The sequence below is a fragment of the Heteronotia binoei genome, chromosome 5 (assembly GCF_032191835.1).
Source record: "Heteronotia binoei isolate CCM8104 ecotype False Entrance Well chromosome 5, APGP_CSIRO_Hbin_v1, whole genome shotgun sequence".
NCBI lineage: Eukaryota > Metazoa > Chordata > Lepidosauria > Squamata > Gekkonidae > Heteronotia > Heteronotia binoei.
In genome coordinates this window covers 134,500,598-134,521,264 of record NC_083227.1, presented here as the reverse complement: position 1 = coordinate 134,521,264, position 20,667 = coordinate 134,500,598, and the positions used below count along the sequence as shown (strand labels likewise).

Genomic DNA, 20,667 nt, shown 5'->3' with positions numbered 1-20,667 from the left:
CCTGGAGCTTAGGCAAACCCCACCCACCACTCAGTTCCTTCCTTATTGTCTTCACAGCCGGGCATCTTTCTTTGCCTCTCTGTGACAGCCTCTTTTCAACTCCTAAGTTCTGAAAAAGAAAATAGTAAAAGGAAAGGAAAGAGAGAGAGAGAGAGAGATATCCATTTAAATGTAGATCATGGTTCATTGTCCCTGATCATTTTCCCTCTCTCCCATCCCTGAGGGAGCAGGGTATGGAAGGTTCCTCTTTCTTTAAATGCTGCTCAGACTGTAATGCAAAAATCCCCCCCACAGATGGCCGCAGTTGTTGTCTCTTGTGCTTGGGGGAAAGTCATCACACTGATTCCTATCAGAAGTGTCTGAAGTTTAAACAGCAAGTGAAAAAGAACAAGGCAGCTCATCTCAAGATGTTCCTGTTAGAGAAATCTCTCACTCCTAATATGCCACAGGCTTCTTCTAGCCATAACATGCCACCTCCCCCAATAAAGAGCAGGGAGATTCAGCCTTATGTAAGATAATGCCATCCCCTTAAAAAAAATATCAAAACATGATAATCTGAAGATGTCATCTGACTTGAGAGCAAAATCTTCAAAGCCGAAGACCCTGACGTCTAACAATGGCTCAAAACGGGCTGATGCCTCCAGACATCAGCAACACCTAGGGTTGACCCAGTAATACTGACAGGAATTTCCACCCAATCCCCGTTAGAACACTGTTTGGAAACGCAATCTGCCATAGATACACAGCAAATGAACCTGATAACTCTTAAAAATAAAACGGAGACACAGGAGCAAGCAACAATATTTCACTCACCATCTGTGCACTCCAACCCACCACTTATTATTCTGGTGGAGGACGATTGTGCGTCTCTCAGATCTTTGACCCAGGCACCCAGGTCATTACAATCTAGATCAAAGTCCTGAGGACAAAGAGAGGACAGATCTCCATTTGGGTCAGGCTGTTCAGAATGATCTCTTATGTGTATTTTTTTTTTTGTCCAAAAACTTTTTTATTGAATTTAGTAAACATACAAATAAAGCAATCAATGACTGTATCTGCAATCATTCTTTGTGTATAAGCATAGCATACCAGCAGAAAACAATATATATATATATACACAAAATACAAACAAAACAACACATACATACATTTACACATACATACATACTTGGCAGCTGAATTAAAAAATAAGTACTCTGTCCATATGTTAATTACATCAAATTAATAATGTCATAATATCTACCAGGAATACATGTACGCATCTGATCTACAGGACTAAAAGAAAATTTAAGAAATGGAAGCCACTTGTACATCAGAGAATCTTTACCTTCTGAATTATTTATATTGCATAAACTATCTGCTATCTTGTCCATAGCATAAACCTCCCAGATTTTAGCATACCAGGCTTTAACTGGAGGAATATTGGGAGATTTCCAAAATTGGGCTAACACCATTTTAGCAGCAGCTAGTAACAGGGATATCAGGGATTTATTGAGAGAAGTAATAGAAATACCTTTCCAACAGTCAAGCAAAATGAGTTCCAATCTTAAGGGTAAACTATAGCCCGTGATAGCCTTGATTTTTGCCACAATTACTGCCCAAAACGACTGCACCCTCGGGCAAGACCACCAGCAGTGTATAAATGTGCCCACCTCTCCACAATTTTTCCAACATTTGGAGGATTGATTTATCGCCATATGGCTTAATCTCTGAGGTGTTAAATACCACCGGAACAAATTTTTTTGAGTTTGTAATTGTATATTCAATGATTTTGAAACAAACGAAGGAGATGACCAGATTTGTTGCCAAACATCCTCCTGAAAATTAATTGAACTATTCCTTTGCCAAATTTCTTGATAGGATAACAAATCAACAGCATCAATGTCTAGCAAACCCTTATAGATAAATGAAATCAGTCCCTTCCGCTTTAAAAAAGGAGATTGTAGCAAGGATTCAAAGAAAGTAAGAGGTCGATTGAAATTGTATTTCTTTGAGAGTGATGTCACCAAGTTGTTAGTTTGCAAGTATTCAAACCATGGGATTTTTGTCCCACCAGTTTTCTCTTCTAAAGATTTTTTGTCGAGCACTTTTCCATTGGACAAAATATCCACAAACCTATGAAGATTATATTTTTTCCAAATTGGAAAAGACTTGTAAAAAAACCCCGGTTGAAACCAAGAAACATCCATAAAATGAGATAGTGGAGACATAGGAGGGGCTAAAGAGAGGCGGCGTTTGTCCCAAATCTGAAAAATAGCTTTAAGGAAAAGGTTGGAGGAGATATTAGGAGGTCTCTTCTTTGGAAATTCCCATAATGTAGATTGAAACGATTTGTTATTTAGATAGGTATCTTCTAGGACCTTCCAGCCTGAATTTAAATCAGCATCATGGTATCTGACAAGGCCTCCTAAAATGGCAGCTTCATAAAATTTATGCAGATCTGGAAGAGCCAGACCACCTGAGGATTTAGAACGAATAAGAGTTGCATACCCTATTCTAGATAAGCCCTTGTTCCAAATGTATCTTAAGAACGAACGACGCCAACCCACAAATAAATCCTCAGGAATAAGAATAGGAATGGCTCAAAATAAAAACAGAAATTTGGGAAAAATAAAAGATTTAATAATCTGAATTTTTTCGTTCCAGGGAATGAGTGAAGAATTTTTATTCTTTTGCATAGTAAGAATGTCCTTAATCAATAAATGATGATTGACTTTAAAAATATCTCCCAATTTTAAAGGTATATTGATCCCCAAATATGTCCAATATCTATCCATTTTTTTGAAGTGATAATTTGAGTAGATGGAATCTTGGAGAGCATCTGAAATTGTGATGGGATAAAGAATGGTTTTAGATGGGTTTACTCGAAGACCTGATATAGAAGAAAATACAGATAATAAATCAAAGACAGCTGGTAAAGAAGTCTTAGGTTTTGTAACAAAAAGCACTAGGTCATCTGCAAACAAAGACACCTTAATTTGTTTCTTTCTAATAGGGATACCAGCAATAATAATGGTATTACGGATAGCATTAGCAAGAGGTTCAATTGCGATTGCAAAAAGCAGAGGAGACAAGGGGCAACCTTGCCTCGTCCCTCTGAAAAGATTAAATTCTTCAGAATCCAAATTATTAATAGAAAGAATAGCAGAAGGCGACTTATATAAAGAATGGATTATCTTCAGAAAATTCGGGCCAAAATTCATTTTCTGCAGTAAGGTTGTAAGATAAGGAACTTCAACGGAATCAAAGGCTTTTTCAAAATCAATAGACAAGATAAAAGAAGACTCAATATTAAATTTCCGGCAGTATTGAATAACATCAAGGACCATTCTAGTATTGTCCGTTAACTCACGGTATGGGATAAAGCCCGATTGGTCAGGATGAATGTAGTTCCCTATAAAAGTATTAAGCCTAGCCACCAGGGCTGCTGTAAAAATCTTGTAATCACAATTAAGGAGCGATATCGGCCTGTATGAACTAGGGTCTAGCAAGTCTTTGTCTTTCTTTGGTAGAAGAATGATTTTTGCCTGTGACCAAGTAACTGGAAAAGAACCAGACTGTACAAACTGATTACAGGCGTCCGCCAAGATGGGAGCCAACAAAGTATTAAAAAATTTATAAAATTCTGGTATAAAGCCATCTCGGCCTGGAGATTTATTGGATTTCATAGACTTGATAGTCTCCTGTATTTCAAGTGCAGTAAAAGGTTTGTCCAAAAGGGATTTAACCTCAGGAGAAACAGGCTTAATAACTGAGTGAGTGTCTAAAAAAGATGAAATAAGGTCTGATGCTGGATGCTGGGAGGAATATAGAGATGAATAGTATTTTTTAAAAACTCCTACAATATCCTTAGTGGAATGTTTCAAGGTACCGGATTTCGAACGAATGGAAGAAATAGCCATTGAGGATATTCTCTTTTTAACCTTCCATGATAGGAGTTTAAGGGATTGAGGAGTTCGAAACCAATATTTTTGTTTTATATAAGCCATTTGTTTTTGAATCTTGGAGACGTCAAAAGATTTTAATTTTTTCCTTTCTATAAGAAGTTTTGAATAAGTTTTTTTTGCTACCAATTTTTTTAAATTTCTCTTTCAATTTGGTAATGTTGGCAACCAAATCAGATCTAATTTTGTCTTTTTCTTTTTTATACGAAGAGGCAATAGCCAAAAATCTGCCACGAATTACAGCTTTAAACGAGTCCCAAACTATATGCTGAGGTACTCCACACTCAGTATTGAATTGAAAAAAATCTTTAATGTCTTTTTCAATGGAATCTGTAACCGATTTCATAGACAGAAGTTTACTATCCAATCTCCAATTAAAAGAAAAAGATCTTTCAGTGATTCCTGACATATAACCTTCCAACCATGCATGATCAGACCAAATCATTGGGCCAATGTCTACTTTAAAAAAAAGGTTAGAAATAGAATCCGAAACTAAAAGAAAATCTATTCTGGAATAAGTTTGATGACGAGAAGAAAAGAAGGTATAGTCTCTTTCTTTTGGATGCCTGCTTCTCCAAATGTCTGACAGATTATAGGATTGAAAAATTTGAGCTAAATCATTTTGGCCATTCGAATCTTTTGATTGAGCCCATTTATTGGCAGATAGAGGTAGCAGGCTTTTTTGAGATCTATCTAAAGAAGGATGGACAACATAGTTGAGATCTCCTCCCAAAATAATGGGCCCTTTATGAAAAGTTTGAAGTTGTGACAACGTATCTTTAATAAATGCAATTTGTCCATCATTTGGAGCATACACCGATGCCAGAGTATAAGGGCTACCATTAAAGACCCCATTGATAAAAATATACCGACCCCTAGGGTCAATTGAGGAATTTTCAAAAGTGAATTGGACTGATTTACCTATTAAGATGGCCACACCTCTTGCTTTGGAAGACCTGTAAGCTTGAAATTGATGAGCAAAAAATTTTGACTGGAAGACCTTGGGCTGGTTACCCTTAAGGTGAGTTTCTTGCAAAAAAACTATATCTGGTTTCTGACGAGAGATGGCAGAGGCAACCCGTTTTTTCTTAATTAAATTATTTAGTCCATTACAGTTTAGAGATAGAAATTTCAAGTGGCACTCTGCCATAATTGAAAGAGGAAATAACCAAGGTTATCAAAATTATTGCAATTCATAGCTTTGAACCCAGGTGCCACCAGGATAGCTAGAGGTGAATCCTGTAGATCAAATTTCAAAGGTATGAGGACAGATTTCAGATCAAAGGCTTTAAAAAACTTCCAACTAAATCCATAATAATTCAATACAGTTATGCTGCCCGTAACACAAACAAAAAACCATAACCAACACCAGTGGTCTAGCATTAACAGACACTAGCCACTAACTCACCCTCCAACTCTGTTAACCCAAACTTGGGAAAACAACAACTATTTACTTAAAAGGATAAATTTGAAGCGGAAGTCTTCGTTACTGAAGACACCACACAACTAGCAACAACTACCAAATGGAGCTAATTAAAAAAACTGAAGTTCTCCATTCTCCCTCTCTGCCAAAAATGCTTATATTTAACACTATCAACCCAGCAAAAATAAAATTTATAAATAGAATAACAGAGCCGAATGTATAGAAAGTTTATAATGAAAGGCCAAACAAAGCTGATCGAGTCAAGGCTAAAATGCCTAGAAAGCCACATATAATAAAACCTGTGCCTTTTACCAACTCAGGTTAGTGAATTAAAGATAATTACAGGCAAACTAATATACCATGTGTAACAGCATCAGATCTCGATCACAAAGTTATTGTAAGACTTAAGACACTATGATAAAAATACAATGAAACTTTAAACAGAACTATGAACACTATTAAATACTGGTCTCCCCAAACACTCTCCACCAACTATCCTTCAGCCACTTATAAGCCTATGTAGGGAGATATGATGGTGAGGGAAACAAGTTTCCAAACCTTCATAGTAGCATAAGGCACAAACTGACACACACATACATTCCCTACCCACCCTCTGTCTCACAGATTCATTTCCATTCAACAATTCACACAGGAAGGGAAAAGGTCCTGACAATTCATTAACTCATAGTAGAAAGAAATATATTGATATAAAACCCTAATCATACTATTCAAGTTTCTCACTCTGATCTACCCCCCCCTCACTCTCTCTCCCTCCCTCTCTCCCACTCCCTCACTCAACACCCAGCCTCCCCATTCCAGCTCCTACTCAAACCATATATTCCAAGTCACCCCATTCTTCCAATCATGCATACCCAATCAACCAAGAAGATTTCCTTTAATGAGTTGATTTGAATTAATAACTCCCTCACATTCATAACATTGTGTTCAAAAGATATAAATAACCAAAAAAAAGGAGGGGGAAACCCCCCAATTTCGTATATAAACATTGCTTCATAGGCACGAAACAATCATCAGCATATTTCTAAGCCGTGACAGAGTTACACGTAGGCAAAGCTTATAAGTCAGCAGTTCAATAGGCAAAGCTTATATGTCAGGAAAAAAAAAAAGGGACGTCAAGAATCCACAAAAAAAAGGGAAGATTTCTGCATAGCAACAGTTCCAGCGTTTAGCTTCTAGGAGAAACAGGCCGATCAGGACGGTTCATAGGCACACGACGCCATCTAGTGTCTGAAGTTATTGAGTGAGCATGAGAGGCTGCTTCTATAAGGCCGGTGGGAACAGGAAGATTCAAATCACTGAGCATGCTTAGGTCTGAGTCAAGGCCTCCAGCGACAAACGACCGATCCTGTACAGTAACTTGCAGCTTGTACGAAGCAACCCATCGATATCTGATGTTTTCCCTGTTCAGGATTTCTATAATTGGCTTCAAAATTTTCCGCCTTTGCAAGGTTTCAGAAGACAAATCCTGTAGAATTTGGATGTTGTAATCTCCTAGCAGAAGTGGATTTATAGCCCGGGCTTTTTGCAGCAGCTTGGATTTAACTGAGGCAGAAGAGAAACGGACTAAAATGTCCCTAGGCAACGAAGTTTTCTGTCTGAGCAAAGGGCCAATTCTATATGCAGCCTCCAGGGCACAAAGATCAGATTCAGAAAAACCCAATGCCTTTGATAACCAGGAGGCTATAAGAGATTTTAGGTCAGAGGGAGAGGCAGAGTTCTCGGGGAGCCCGCGAATTTTAACATTCCCCATTTTCAGTTGGTTCTCAAGTGCAATAATTTTATCAGTGGCCCATTCATCTCTTTTATAAAAATATTGAGTGTCCTCCTGCACTGCACAAGCCATGTTAAAAGCAGAATCTGCCGTCTCTGCCACCTTCTCTAAGGACGTTTTGAAACCCTCCAATTGAGCAAAAAGGGGCTGGATCATGGCAGATATTTTGTCAGTCATATTTTTTTCCAGTTTTTGAAAAGCCTCCATTACCTCAGAACGAAATGAAGCTAGGTCTGCTGCTGTGTTTTCCCCTTCTCCCGACGCCATCTTGCTTGCAGGGCTGCTTGCTTTTCCTGAGGCCTTAGCCTTGGGCTTTTTTGGAAAATAGTCTTTAACAGAGTTCCTTGAATTTCTTTTTGATCTGGGCTTTTGACCATCTACTGTTCCCATACTAATTAAAGAAAAAAAAGAAAACAAACAACAACGCTGGGCGCTTGCTTAAGTGGATTTGGCAGGGGTAAGTAAGGAGCTCTGTTTTCAGGCGTCCATTCCCTATGCGTGCGACGCCACGCCCCTTATGTGTATTACAGTGATTGCAGGCAGAGGGATCATCACTGCTATTTATCAGGGCACACTTTCAGTACAAACATGATTATTGGCAACCCTGCCATGGTTGATCTTGGTACCTGAGGTATTCAAGATCCCAATCCTGCTCTCAACACAGGCATTATGATTCTCATTATCACATAGTGTTATTCACACTCCCCTAGAAAGGTGACTCATCAAGTACATAATCACATAGGGGATGCTGGACACAGCCTTTCAGGGTCGGGAAGAGAGCTGGGAAAAAAAACATTAGTTCCTACCATGGACAAATCGGCACTTACTGGCAAGGGTCTTCTTTGCACTCACAGTCCACAAGACTGATGCTGACTCACACTCTAATGCAGAAGATGGGGCTGAGGCTTCTACTGAGCCCAACCTTGCTAAACAACGATCTCTCCCTTCTATTGAAAGTACCAAAAGTTTCATGGACTTGGTGCAAGGCATGGCCACCACTCTAGGATCCAGGCTCACAACAGATACTCCTTCGGTATCAGATGTTGTACATGACATTTTGCAAAATGTCTTACCCACTGCTGTGTTTTTGCCTTTACTGCCAGCTCATTTGGCAACTATTCAGGAAGCATGGAATAAGCCAGTTGGTTATTAAGCGTTATAAGGCCATGTATAGAGTCTAATGCAAAGATGCAAAATTCCTTCAGACACACGCTGAGCCCAATATGGTAGTTGTACATTCATCATCAAAAACCAAACGGGCAAAATACCTCACACCCCCTGACAGAGAAGGGTGAAAAATTGTCACTATGGCAAAGAAAATTTATTCATCCACATCTCCAGTGGCAAAATTGCAGACATACATGGTGTACTTAGCTGCATCTCACCTCCCCGATAAGACCCATAATCAAGCCTCTTCTCTTCTACAACAGTTGCAGAGGGTCACAAAACAACACATAACAACTGCAAGACATACTATCACATGTTTCTCTAGTACTATAGCAACAGCCAACACTCTACATAGACATGCATGGCTCAGATCTACCACTATACAACAAGACATTAAGCAATGCATTGGAGACCCTCCTTTTGATGGAAATGAACTCTTCCACACTATCACCAACGAGACTTTGAAAGCAGTGGAAGAGAGCTGAAAATGTGCCAAGAATTTAGGAGTGGCCCCTCAACCTGTTCAGTGTTCAAGTCAAGGACAATGGAAACCAACATTCTATAGTCATCCCTGATCCCCAACCCACACTGAATCATGGAAGTGATGCACTCCATAAAGTAACCATATCAGTCTATATATATATATATATATATATATATATATATATATATATATATATATATATATATATATATATATATATATATATATATATATATATATATATATATATATATATATATATATATATATATATATATATATAAACAAGCACCACAACAAGCCAACAGTCCTTTTGAATCCACAGATGGCCACAATACAGCCATCACCACCATTGCCACCACCACTCCACAAGTAGGGGCCTGTCTTTTTCCTTTTATCACCAAATGAGAAGACATCACCACCGATCAATGGGTCCTCATCATTATTCAAATGGGCTATGTGATAGAGTTCGACTCCCTGCCTCAGATGCTGCACTTTGTGTTCACACCCCCATCACAACCACTTTGGTCAGAGATACAGGACCTTCTGCTGAAGGGGGCCATCAAGAAAGTACCACAAACCCAGCAACACCAGGGTTATTATCCACGGTACTTCCTAGTGCCAAAAAGAAATGGGGGGAAATGACCCATTCTCAGTCTTCGGGGTGTGAACAAACATATAAAGAAACAGAAGTTCTGGATAGTGACATTGCACTCTATTCTCCCACTGGTTCCATCAGGTGCCTGGATGGCATCCATAGACTGGAAAGACGCTTGTTTTCACATAACTATACAATCCAAATATCAGCATTACTAACACTTTGCAGTAGGACAGTCTCACTATCAGTTCAGGGCACTGCCATTCGGAATTTCAACAGCACCACGGGCTTTTACAAAGTGCATGACAGTGGTGGCAGCAGTCTTAAGGGTTCAAAGTGTATTGGTGTTCCCATAAATCGACAATTGGCTGCTCGTTGCCCCTTCACTGGACTGCATCTGAACAGACATTGCATTTACTCTCAACCTTTTTCCATCTTTGGGTCTCTGTGTGAATGCAAAGAAATAATCTTTAATATTGACACAGAGGATTCAATTTATCAGAGGACTCCTTGACTTGACAATGAGCAAGGCTTTCCTGCCCATGGACAGAGCCTCAGTGTTGTGAACAGTAGCAACAGAATGTATCACAAGGCATGCACAGACAGCCAAAATGATACGGCGGTTAGTGGGACTCATGGCAGCCACCACAGCAGTTGTGCCTCTTACAAAGCTCCACACAAGACCCCTACAATTATGGTTCCTAAAAAAATTACAACCCTGCAACAGTACCTCCTTATCTCAAGGTAACCATCCCACCTGCAGTACGCACAGCATTTCAATGGTGGGCCTCTCTTACCAATCTTCTTCCAGGAATATCATTTTGCCCAAGGACAGCAGAAGTGACTGTGTACACAGATGCATCCCTGTGGGATTAGGGAGCCCACTGTGGGGAATTGTTGGTCCAAGGGTAAGGGACAGAAACACAAAAACAGCCACACATCATTGCCCTTGAGCTGCTAGTGGTGTGGAATGTGCGTCGCTCCTTCCTTCCAGTACTTCAAAACAAATCTGTTCAGTTTGCCACAGACAACACGATGATGGTGAACTACAACCTCAAACAAGAGGGTACAACCTCATCAACCTTACATCAGTTGGCCATACATCTCTGGGACTGGTGTCTCTGACACAGTATCCAACCAACAGCCATATACATCCCTGGCATCAACAATCTTTAGGCAGATGCTCTAAGCCGGACACTGGTCACACAACCCTTCACTTGCAAAGGTATTCCAGTTGGGCTATCCAATGATAAATGCTTTTGCAACTGCAAGCAATACCAGTTGTCCAGTTTTCTACTCAAGGGGTCAATCAGCTTGAGGTTCTCTGGGAGATGTGTTTCTCCGTTGATGGATGGGACAGCTATATTACATGTTTCTTCCATTCCCTCTAATCCTGTGAGTACTACAAAAGGTAATCTCCAACCAGATAACCTCCATATTGATTGCACCATGGTGGCTGAGACAACCTTGCTTTCTGCTCCTTCTTCAACTATCCAGGGATCGATATATATGTCTCCTTGTCCATGTAGATCTACTGTTGCAACAAGAGGGCTGTCTCCTGCATCACAACCCAGGATTTTTCAAGGTCACAGCATGGAAGATTCAACCATGACCCTTCCACCAGATGTATCAGACATCTTATTGAACCTGGTGGTCATATCACCTTAAGTGGTCTTGGTTTGTTATGTATGTAATGACTGAGGGATTTGATTCTTCTTCAGCCTCCCTCTTTTCAATCCTTGTCTACCTTCCTACTCTACATAAGTCAGGACTTAGGTTCTCTACAATTAAAGTCCATATGGCAGCGATTTCGGCGTACCATAATTGTGTTATTGGTCACCCAATTTTTTCTCACCCCACACTTAGGGCCTTCCTATGGGGCATTCTACATCTTCAGCCACTGCAAAGACCATTTGAACCATCTTGGAGCTTCTCGCTTGTTCTCACTTATTTAATAGGGAAGTCCTTTGAGCCACTAGCAACAACTTCAATGTACCTGGTATCATGGAAAGTAGCACTTCTGGTAGCATTTACATCAGCCAGAAGGGCTAGTGAACTCTGCTCCTTAAGGTCAGATCCACCATACAGTTTTCCACCACGTCCATGTAGTACTTTGGCTGGAGCTTGCATTTCTTCCTAAAGTTGTTTCCCCTTTTCACAGTTCTCTGACTATAATATTCCCATCATTTTTCTTGGCACCACACGACAATGGACAGAGGGCCTTCTGCCTGCTGGATGTCCATCAGGCTTTTGTATTTTATCTCTCCAGAACCTCATCATTCAGAAAAGACAAAAAATTGTTCATCTGTTACTTTAACCCAAGAAAGGATCTTGTCATTTTCAGACAATGTCTTTCCAATTGGGTGTCCTCTGCCATTGTACTGTGTTACCAATTGACCAATGAACCTTTACCCTGCAAACCTAAGGTGCACTCAGTAAGAGTCGTGACAACATCATCATCATTCATGGTGGGGGTTTCTATGGAGGACATTTGCGCAGCGGCCACATGGAACTCTCCATCTACCTTTGCACAGCCTTGGATCTAAAGGCTTGGAAAGACACTAAGTTTGGACAAACCATCCTTCAATTGATATTCCACTGATGCTTCTTCTAATGTGTTATAGTTTTTCCCACTGTTACTACAGACAACCAAATATTAATAGTCAAACGTAAGTAATATAACATTAGTGTGGTTGAATATGTAAATCAAAGTAGTTTCTCTGCCTCATTCACAATTAGTGGGCATGATGTTGTTCTGACTATGTATTACACATTTGAGTACTTATTTGTTCATGTTATGCAATAAATGTTTTCCATAGAGTAATTGATATCTACCAACCACATTTTTCTTCCTGGGTATAGCTACATCAGTTCTGGTAGATGCCAACACCCATCATCCTGGTCCAATTTAGGTCACTAATCACCCAGTGTGTGACCTGCACAGAGACCACAACTGTAACTGATGATCTTCAAGTGGTCATCTGTGCAGTCACACACTCCCACCCAGCCTTCTCCATTGCTGGCATCTCCCACTAACTTGCTTTATGGTTAGTGGGAGATGGCAGTGTTTGGAAGGAACTGAGTGGTGGGTGGGTTTGCCTCAGCTCCAGGCATGCTCAGTAGATGCCTGCTCCTCAGAGCTGATGTAAGCCCCACCCAGAAGAGGTGTATGTCTACAGCTTTTGAAGATACCAATGAGGTTCTGGCACAGGTGCAAAACCCAGTGTGACTTGAACAGATGACCACTCAAAGATCATCATGTAAATACAACAAAGTAAGTCTGTAGTGCCTTCTCTCATGGAGATGTAAGGAAAAAGGCATATCACTAGAAGGGAAAAAGGCTATAGACTTTTTTTCATATGAGATCTGGGAATTCAGAGAACTTGCCAAGCCTATAGTTACAATGCTCTAGCAATATGTTAATATTCTTAGGGCCTTTAAAAAACAACAACAGGGTGCTGTGATGCCACTCATGCCACTACTGATGATGACAGTACCCTCCCCTGAAAAGCCTCATTATTAAAACCACAGTTTGCCAGACCTGAGCAAGGTTGTTAATGATAGGATGTTTTGGAGGCCATTAATTTATAGGGTCGCCATAAGTCAGAAGTGACTTGATGGTACATAACATACATACATGTGTGCATCTGTATTTCAGAAGAGACAATTGGGAGGACTAAATTTTTCACTCACACAAGGCATTTCTGTCAGTGGATCAGAACACTCCTCCCTCCTTCCACGAAGCACACTGATCTCACCCAGGGGACCATCAGGAACGGCATGAGAGGCATTTCAAGAGTATGATGCAAAAAGGGGGAATTGGTGGAAATTATCCCACCCCTTCCTTTAGCAAAAAACTTAGTCTAGAGACTACTGAAGAGCAGGACAAGTTTGGTTAAATTAAGAGGGCACTGTGAAAGATATTAAACAGTAGCAATAAGGCAGCTCTTTCTGGCAACCTTTTGATTTGACAATTATTTTGTACAGTAGTATCCTGTATTGTTGCTCCTTGCCACACCTACTACAGATTTTGCATTTGTGGAATTTCTGCTGCACCATCAGACTTGAACAGAACTTACTGGCACATTTTTGAATTTGAAATGAAAGTGTTCATATTGTTAATAATCTCTGTCTCATGATTTAATTTTCCTCTTGAGAAACACTTATCTTCCACACACCTTGAATGTTTTAATTTACACAAAGTCAGCTACTGTACACAAACCTCTGGGCCTTAATTATATATCCTTGAGACATGGAAGCCAAAAGAGAAGTCTGGCTAATGTCAAGAAGTCCATTCATAGCTTATTTTTTTTAAAAAAAGTCAAGCATTTGAGAGGGAGAGGATTAACAAGTTCTACACTCTATTTACAATGTGGACATTATTGGAAATGGATAGATATTTTCACCTTTCCTTACTATATTTCCCAAAGAAGCTCACTAGCAAATTCTTGTTTTAATATAAATTTTTAATTTAAGTTGTGTTTTTGCTATACTTCTTTTTGCTGAGCTTCCTATAGACTTCCACCATGTCACAGTTAATGGTGCCATGACTCCTACTTTAAGAACATAAGAGAAGCCATGTTGGATCAGGCCAACAGCCCATCAAGTCCAACACTCTGTGTCACACAGTGGCAAAAAATTTTGTATAAACACATACACTGTGGCTAATAGCCACTGATGGACCTGTGCTCCATATTTTTATCTAAACCCTTCTTGAAGGTGGCTATACTTGTGGCCGCCACCACCTCCTGTGGCAGTGAATTCCACATGTTAATCACCCTTTGGGTGAAGAAGTACTTCCTTTTATCCGTTTTAACCTGTCTGCTCAGCAATTTCATCGAATGCCCACGAGTTCTTGTATTGTGAGAAAGGGAGAAAAGTACTTCTTTCTCTACTTTCTCCATCCCATGCATTATCTTGTAAACCTCTATCATGTCACCCTGCAGTCGACGTTTCTCCAAGCTAAAGAGTCCCAAGCGTTTCAACCTTTCTTCATAGGGAAAGTGCTCCAGCCCTTTAATCATTCTAGTTGTCCTTCTCTGGACTTTCTCCAATGCTATAATATCCTTTTTGAGGTGCGGCGACCAGAACTGCTCCAAATGAGACCGCGCCATCGATTTATACAGGGGCATTATGATACTGGCTGATTTGTTTTCAATTCCCTTCCTAATAATTCCCAGCATGGCGTTGGCCTTTTTTATTGCAAACGCACACTGTCTTGACATTTTCAGTGAGTTATCTACCACGACCCCAAGATCTCTCTCTTGGTCAGTCTCTGCCAGTTCACACCCCATCAACTTGTATTTGTAGCTGGGATTCTTGGCCCCAATGTGCATTACTTTGCACTTGGCCACATTGAACCGCATCTGCCACGTTGACGCCCACTCACCCAGCCTCAACAGATCCCTTTGGAGTTCCTCACAATCCTCTCTGGTTCTCACCACCCTGAACAATTTAGTGTCATCCGCAAACTTGGCCACTTCACTGCTCACTCCCAACTCTAAATCATTTATGAACAAGTTAAAGAGCATGGGACCCAGTACCGAGCCCTGCGGCACCCCACTGCTTACCATCCTCCACTGCTACTTTATACTTTATAACCACAGAAATCATTGTCCATGAAAGCATAATGTCAGTGAGTCCATCATGAAGGAATCACTGAGTAGGGCACCTTTCCTTGGTCATTAAAACAGTCAGCTGTCTACTCACTCAATTAAGACCCAGGTGTTATAGTGGACCTAGTGTTAGAACTGGAGAAGCAAGTTAATGCAGCTGCAAAAAAAAAAAAAAAAACAGCTTTCTTCTACCATGTTTAGCTTAGAAGATAGCTCCCTGCCTTGACTAGGTCAATCTAGCCACATGGATCTATGCCATAGTAACTTTGAGGTTAGACTATTGTATAGAGTTTGACCTTAAACATGGACACTCCAGTTGGTAGAGATTTGCATGTGCCTATCCATTTGGCCCTCTGAAGCATCTAGTTACCAACAGCCATCGGAGCATACACCTAGTGATGTGCCACTATGCTTGCCTGCCTGACCCTCAGGGGGGTTTTCTTTCCCTCTTTTGGTATCACTGCCACCAATTGGCCATTTTAGGGATTACCTGCCAAGAGGGCCAGTGCTCCCAGCTTCCTTTCCCCATGTTCCCATATTAAGGATAGCCAAAATAGTAGAAATTCAGCTGTTGGCTGTGAGGCATTTGTGAGCTTTTTTTTGCAGATAAAGTCCTGTCAGTCTGATGTGACCTACCCACCAATATTGATACAGTATGTGAACTGGGGGCCCCTTGGCTGCCTTTGGATTCAGTCTTCCACAACTTCAATCTGCTTTCCTCTACTGATGTTGACAGGATTCTGAATGGCTCCTTGATCCATGCCCCTTTAAGGCCTTGAGCAGTCCTCTAATGTATCTATGAGAACGCCTCCTCTGGTATGCCCTTGGGAGAGCAATACACTCACTGGATAGCAATCTACTGGTGGTCCCTGGCCCAAAAGACATCTGGCTGTCCTCAACCAGGGCGACTAGGGCCTTTTTGGCCCTGACCTCAACCTGATGGAACTCGCTGCTGAACACTATCAGGGCCCTGTGGGACCTTATGTAATTCTGCAGGGCCTGTGAGGCAGAGAGGTTCCATCAGGCTTTCAGTTGAGGGCAGTCTCTATATTGGCTGGCACCCCCCTTTACTCTCCAAACTTACTTGTTCCTTCTCCCCCCTACCTGCAAGGAGGTTGGCAGTCCAGAATGAGAAGAACTATAAACTTGCCATCTGACTTTTAAAGATTATTGTATTGTACTATTTATAATCTTGTTTTTATGACTTTGATGTTTTTATTATATCTTGTTTGTAGCCCAGAGCCCTGCAGTAGCAGGGATTGGGCAATTCATTAAGAATTATGACAACAACAGGCCTGGCCTTTTGCATGCATCTGCCACTAGCCAGCAACTGGATATCATTGTTTTGCCACACTTCACTCCCAGGGAATTAGCAAACCTGGCAATGGACCAGTGCTCCTGGGAATTTGTCTGCAAAAAGGACACAGTCAGGTCAGGGGAACTCTAACTGACCTGTATTACAGGTAACATGCATTTTAGTGCAGAAGTGGGAATTTGAACATGACTTTCTCCTGTGAAAATCCAGCAGTCTAGCAGCCTCACCATTCTTCTTCTCTGTTGGGACTATGTTGTCTCAATGGACTGATGCTTTCTCAGCCAGTTGTTGCAGAGCATTAGCTGTGGAGTCTGCCTTTTATTGGATGTTTTTAGAATTTTAGTTCTGTTTAGTACCTGCACCCAGATGACTGGAAAAGTAAGTGTATGTTGGGTTGGAGGGACTGGTTGTCTCAACCTTATGTTACTAATCAACATGTTGTTTTCTTCCATAATGGGCAATGATCCTGCAAAAGCATTCTAACCTCTGGGAGGAAAGGGCATTAAAGCAATTTTAGAGTATAGCCTGCAGCAGGAAGCAGAGTGCAAAATAAGCACTTGGGGATGGAAGAGAAGCCTTGGTGTCTGGCCAGGGGCCTCATCCCCCAGTTTGTTCTTTGTAAAGTGCAATGTTTTAACACTGTGGTTCCATAACCTAGAAGAACCTGAGAGCCAGTCTGATGTAGTGGTTAAGTGTGTGGACTCTTATTTGGGAGAACTGGGTTTGATTCTCCACTCCTCCATTTACAGCTGCTGGAATGGCCTTGGGTTAGCCATAGCTATCACAGGAGATGTCCTTGAAAGGGCAACTGCTGTGAGAGCTCTCTCAGCCCCATCCACCTTACAAGGTGTCTGTTGTGGGGTGAGAAGATGGAGGAGATTGTAAACCGCTCTGAGTCTCTGATTCAGAGAGAAGGGCCGGGTATAAATCTGCAGTCTTCTTGTTCTTCTTTATTAGGTTGGCAACGGTCTCAGTGCTTCAAGAAATAACCAATCTAATGCAACCAATCTATGCCTTACATTCCTTGTGTTTCTTTTTCAGATAGCAGATCTGATTATTTTAGCCATCTACACTACAGAGTTTCTACTAAACCTTTACCTGGACCCCATAGATTGCTGGAAGGATGGCTATAAGCGATATGATGCATTTGTCCTTTTCTTAGCTTACATGTTATATGTTATTGACAGAAGCAATCCACAAAAGTACAGATTCTGGAACCTGGTGAAAGGATTCCAAGCACTCCGAATTCTCAAACTTGTCTACTATAGCACAGGAATGACGGTAAAGTGATGTCATTTGGAAAAGACACTTTAGATGAAGCTCTGTTTTTTCTTTTCTGAATTAACTAACATTTTCTGCACTGACCCTGTTTTTTCCTGTTCAGGATTATAATCCCATTTCCTTTCTTTTAAGGAGTGAGTCATATATATAGAAATAACATGTGATAGAGCTCTTTCTGGACTGTGCTTCTTCTGATTGTAGGTCAGGATGATGGGTTTGAATTTTTTAAAAAAGACCGTCAGCACACAGAAGACTGGCATGCCAAGCACAAGGACTTTAGTCTAGTTTCTTCTTAACATGTCATATGTTCACCACAGGAAAAATGTGTTAGTGTGGACTCAGAGAAACATTACTTTTGTACATTTGAGCTGGTCTCAGGGTTCATCAGGAGGATGAAAAGAACAAATGCTCTTTTTAAAAGACCTAATGGAACCAGCTTCCCAGAACCATACCCTCATATCACTTATATAAAGGTTAAAAAAAAAAGTGGCAAGTGCACACCCCTGCCAGACACCTCTGGTAGAGGGAACTGAGTTTGTGATTATCCGTTAATAGAAGAGTAACCTTGAATGGAGGACTTAGACACCTTATAAGATATGGCAGCCTCTGACTTGGATAAATTCTCTGCCAGTTAACATCAGAGCCCTGTAGGACCTTACAATTCCTCAGGGTCTACAACTCAGAGATGTTCCACCAAGCATACAGTTGAGGAGAGCAGCTGTTTTTAACAGTTTAATTGTTCTTAATAACTATCTGATTCACAATCTGCTTTCATCCCTCTTCCCCCATCACTAAGGTAAATTGGATTGCTAGAATTGTATGATGGTGTCATATAGTTATTGGGTTTTGGAATTGTATTTTAAATTATTTAAAAGATTTTATGTGTTTTATATGAATTTGTTGTGAGCTGCCCTGAGCCTACTCATGGGAGGGTGGGAGAGCCGGTTTGGTGTAATGGTTAAGTGAGTGGACTCTTATCAGGGAGAACTGGGTTTGATTCCCCACTCCTCCACTTGCCACCTGTGTGTGTGGGAAAGTGCATGCCTTAACTTGGGTGGGTGGAAGACAGCAACGGTGGGGGGGGGCACTCACCCAGAGCCTCTTTCTAGAGCTCATTGTATTTTTTGTCACAACGGGCCTTACTCCTAGTAGATGTAATAAAAGCCTAATGGGTGGCTCGATCCCCAATTTTTATTGGAAGTTGTGACTACCACAGGAGTGGCCTTGCACTCTGCCTGTCACCACTCACCCTGTCATCGGATAGCCTCGCTGTGACCCGCCTACTGCTGGCCCTGTCAGGCCAGAACCCCATCAGAGGGCCACTCACCTTTGAACAAGACAGTTCTCTGCTGACAGGTTCTCCTGGAGCAATACTGATTACTACTGCCTTCGCTCAGGGCCTGTTGTGCTGCTGCAAAGCAAACAGTAGAGCAAACAGTAAACTGTGAGAGACTCAGGCCCAGGAATGTTAACAGTCTTACCTCAGAGACAGCCAACTCTTCTCTGTGTCCTCTCCAATAACCAGCTTTAGAAAGGGCTGCAAAGCTACTGTGGCTTCACAAAAGGCTCCCCAGCACACAAAACCTCCAAAGGCCACACAAATAGCCAAATATATATATACACACACACACAGTGGCTAATAGCCACTGATGGACCTCTGCTCCATATTTTTATCTAAACCCCTCTTTTTTTTTAACGTTTATCATTCTTTATTTCTTCAACTATTATCAACTTATAATCTTCAGTAATTCGAAGAAGAACATAATATGTAACTATGTATACAAAAGGAGTATGAATGTGGCCTTAAACAAATAAAGAAAAGAAATATATATATAAAATCTCATAGTTGGGATTGAAAGCCCCAAAAAAGAAGGAAAAACACAAACAAAAAAGAACATGTTATAAGCTTCCAGACATAGTTATAAGTACATTAGTCGCTTTCTCCTCCCACCAATTAGTGTTCTTCATCCAATTATAAAATTTTTCCCAGTTTTTAGAAATATCACCTTCCGGCACCCCCTTCAACCGATTTGATAGTGCATCCATTTCAGCGGCGTGTAAGATTTTATCAATGATCTTCGCCCGGGATGGAGAAGTTTCTTGTCTCCAATAGCTGGCGAACATGATTCTTGCCGCCGTTAAGATATAAACAGTTAAATACTCATCTTCCTGTGGGACCTCCTTTCTAACCATTGATAATAGCATCACCTCTGGTTTCATCTGTATATTTATATTTAAAATTTCCTTTAACAGTCCATGGATTTTAACCCAAAATTTTTTTGCAGTCTTACACAACCACCAAATATGATAAAATGTACCTATTTTTTCTCTGCACTTCCAACACATGGGTGATACTTTTTTAAATTAAATTTAGATAATTGTATTGGGGTGATGTGCCACCTGTGAAATAATTTGAAAAAATTCTCTCTGTAATTGACAGGTTTGAGGATCTTGTAGTTTACTTTCCAAAAAAGGGACCACTGATCTAAGTTAATATTTTTCCCTAGATTTTTACCCCAGCTAATCATAGTTTCTTTGACGGTTTCATCTTCTAACTTTATTTGGATCATATAGTTATATAGCTTTTTAATAACTTTATCTTTATCCAAATAGAGTATCTTATCCAAGTCAAAATTGTCTTTGGTAAAACCTCTTATTCTATCCTTATTGTATTTGGCTCTAATCTGGTTCATCTCCCACCAATGTATCTTTAACCCGGCAGCTTCGAGGTCTTCCTTCCCTTTCAGGTTATCTGTTTCATCCAACAGATCTTTGTACCTAGCACATCTGTTAAAGTTCCATATTTGCGGTTGTATTGATGCCTCTTCTGGTGATATCCACCTTGGTGTTTTATAATACAGCTTCTTTTTTATCTTTATCCACACCTCGTAGAGTGCCTTACGAACCAGGTGATTGGTAAAATATTTTTGGCTTTTATCTGTATACCATAAATTGGCATGCCATCCTGCCTGTAGGTCGCAGCCTTCTACGGCTAGAATTCTTTTGTTATCTAGTGTAATCCAATCTTTGAGCCAAAGTGCTATACAG

The 20,667-nt window shown here is 40.6% G+C and overlaps 1 protein-coding gene across 1 annotated transcript in view; it reads left to right on the top strand.

The window, feature by feature from the left end:
* CATSPER3 (cation channel sperm associated 3) overlaps window positions 1–20,667 on the top strand; it is an 80,280-nt gene that overhangs the window by 9,223 nt on the left and 50,390 nt on the right. The window contains exon 3 of the mRNA XM_060238329.1: window positions 17,380–17,619. Within this exon, the coding sequence (XP_060094312.1) occupies window positions 17,380–17,619 (240 nt within the window). The remainder of the gene's footprint in view (window positions 1–17,379; window positions 17,620–20,667) is intronic.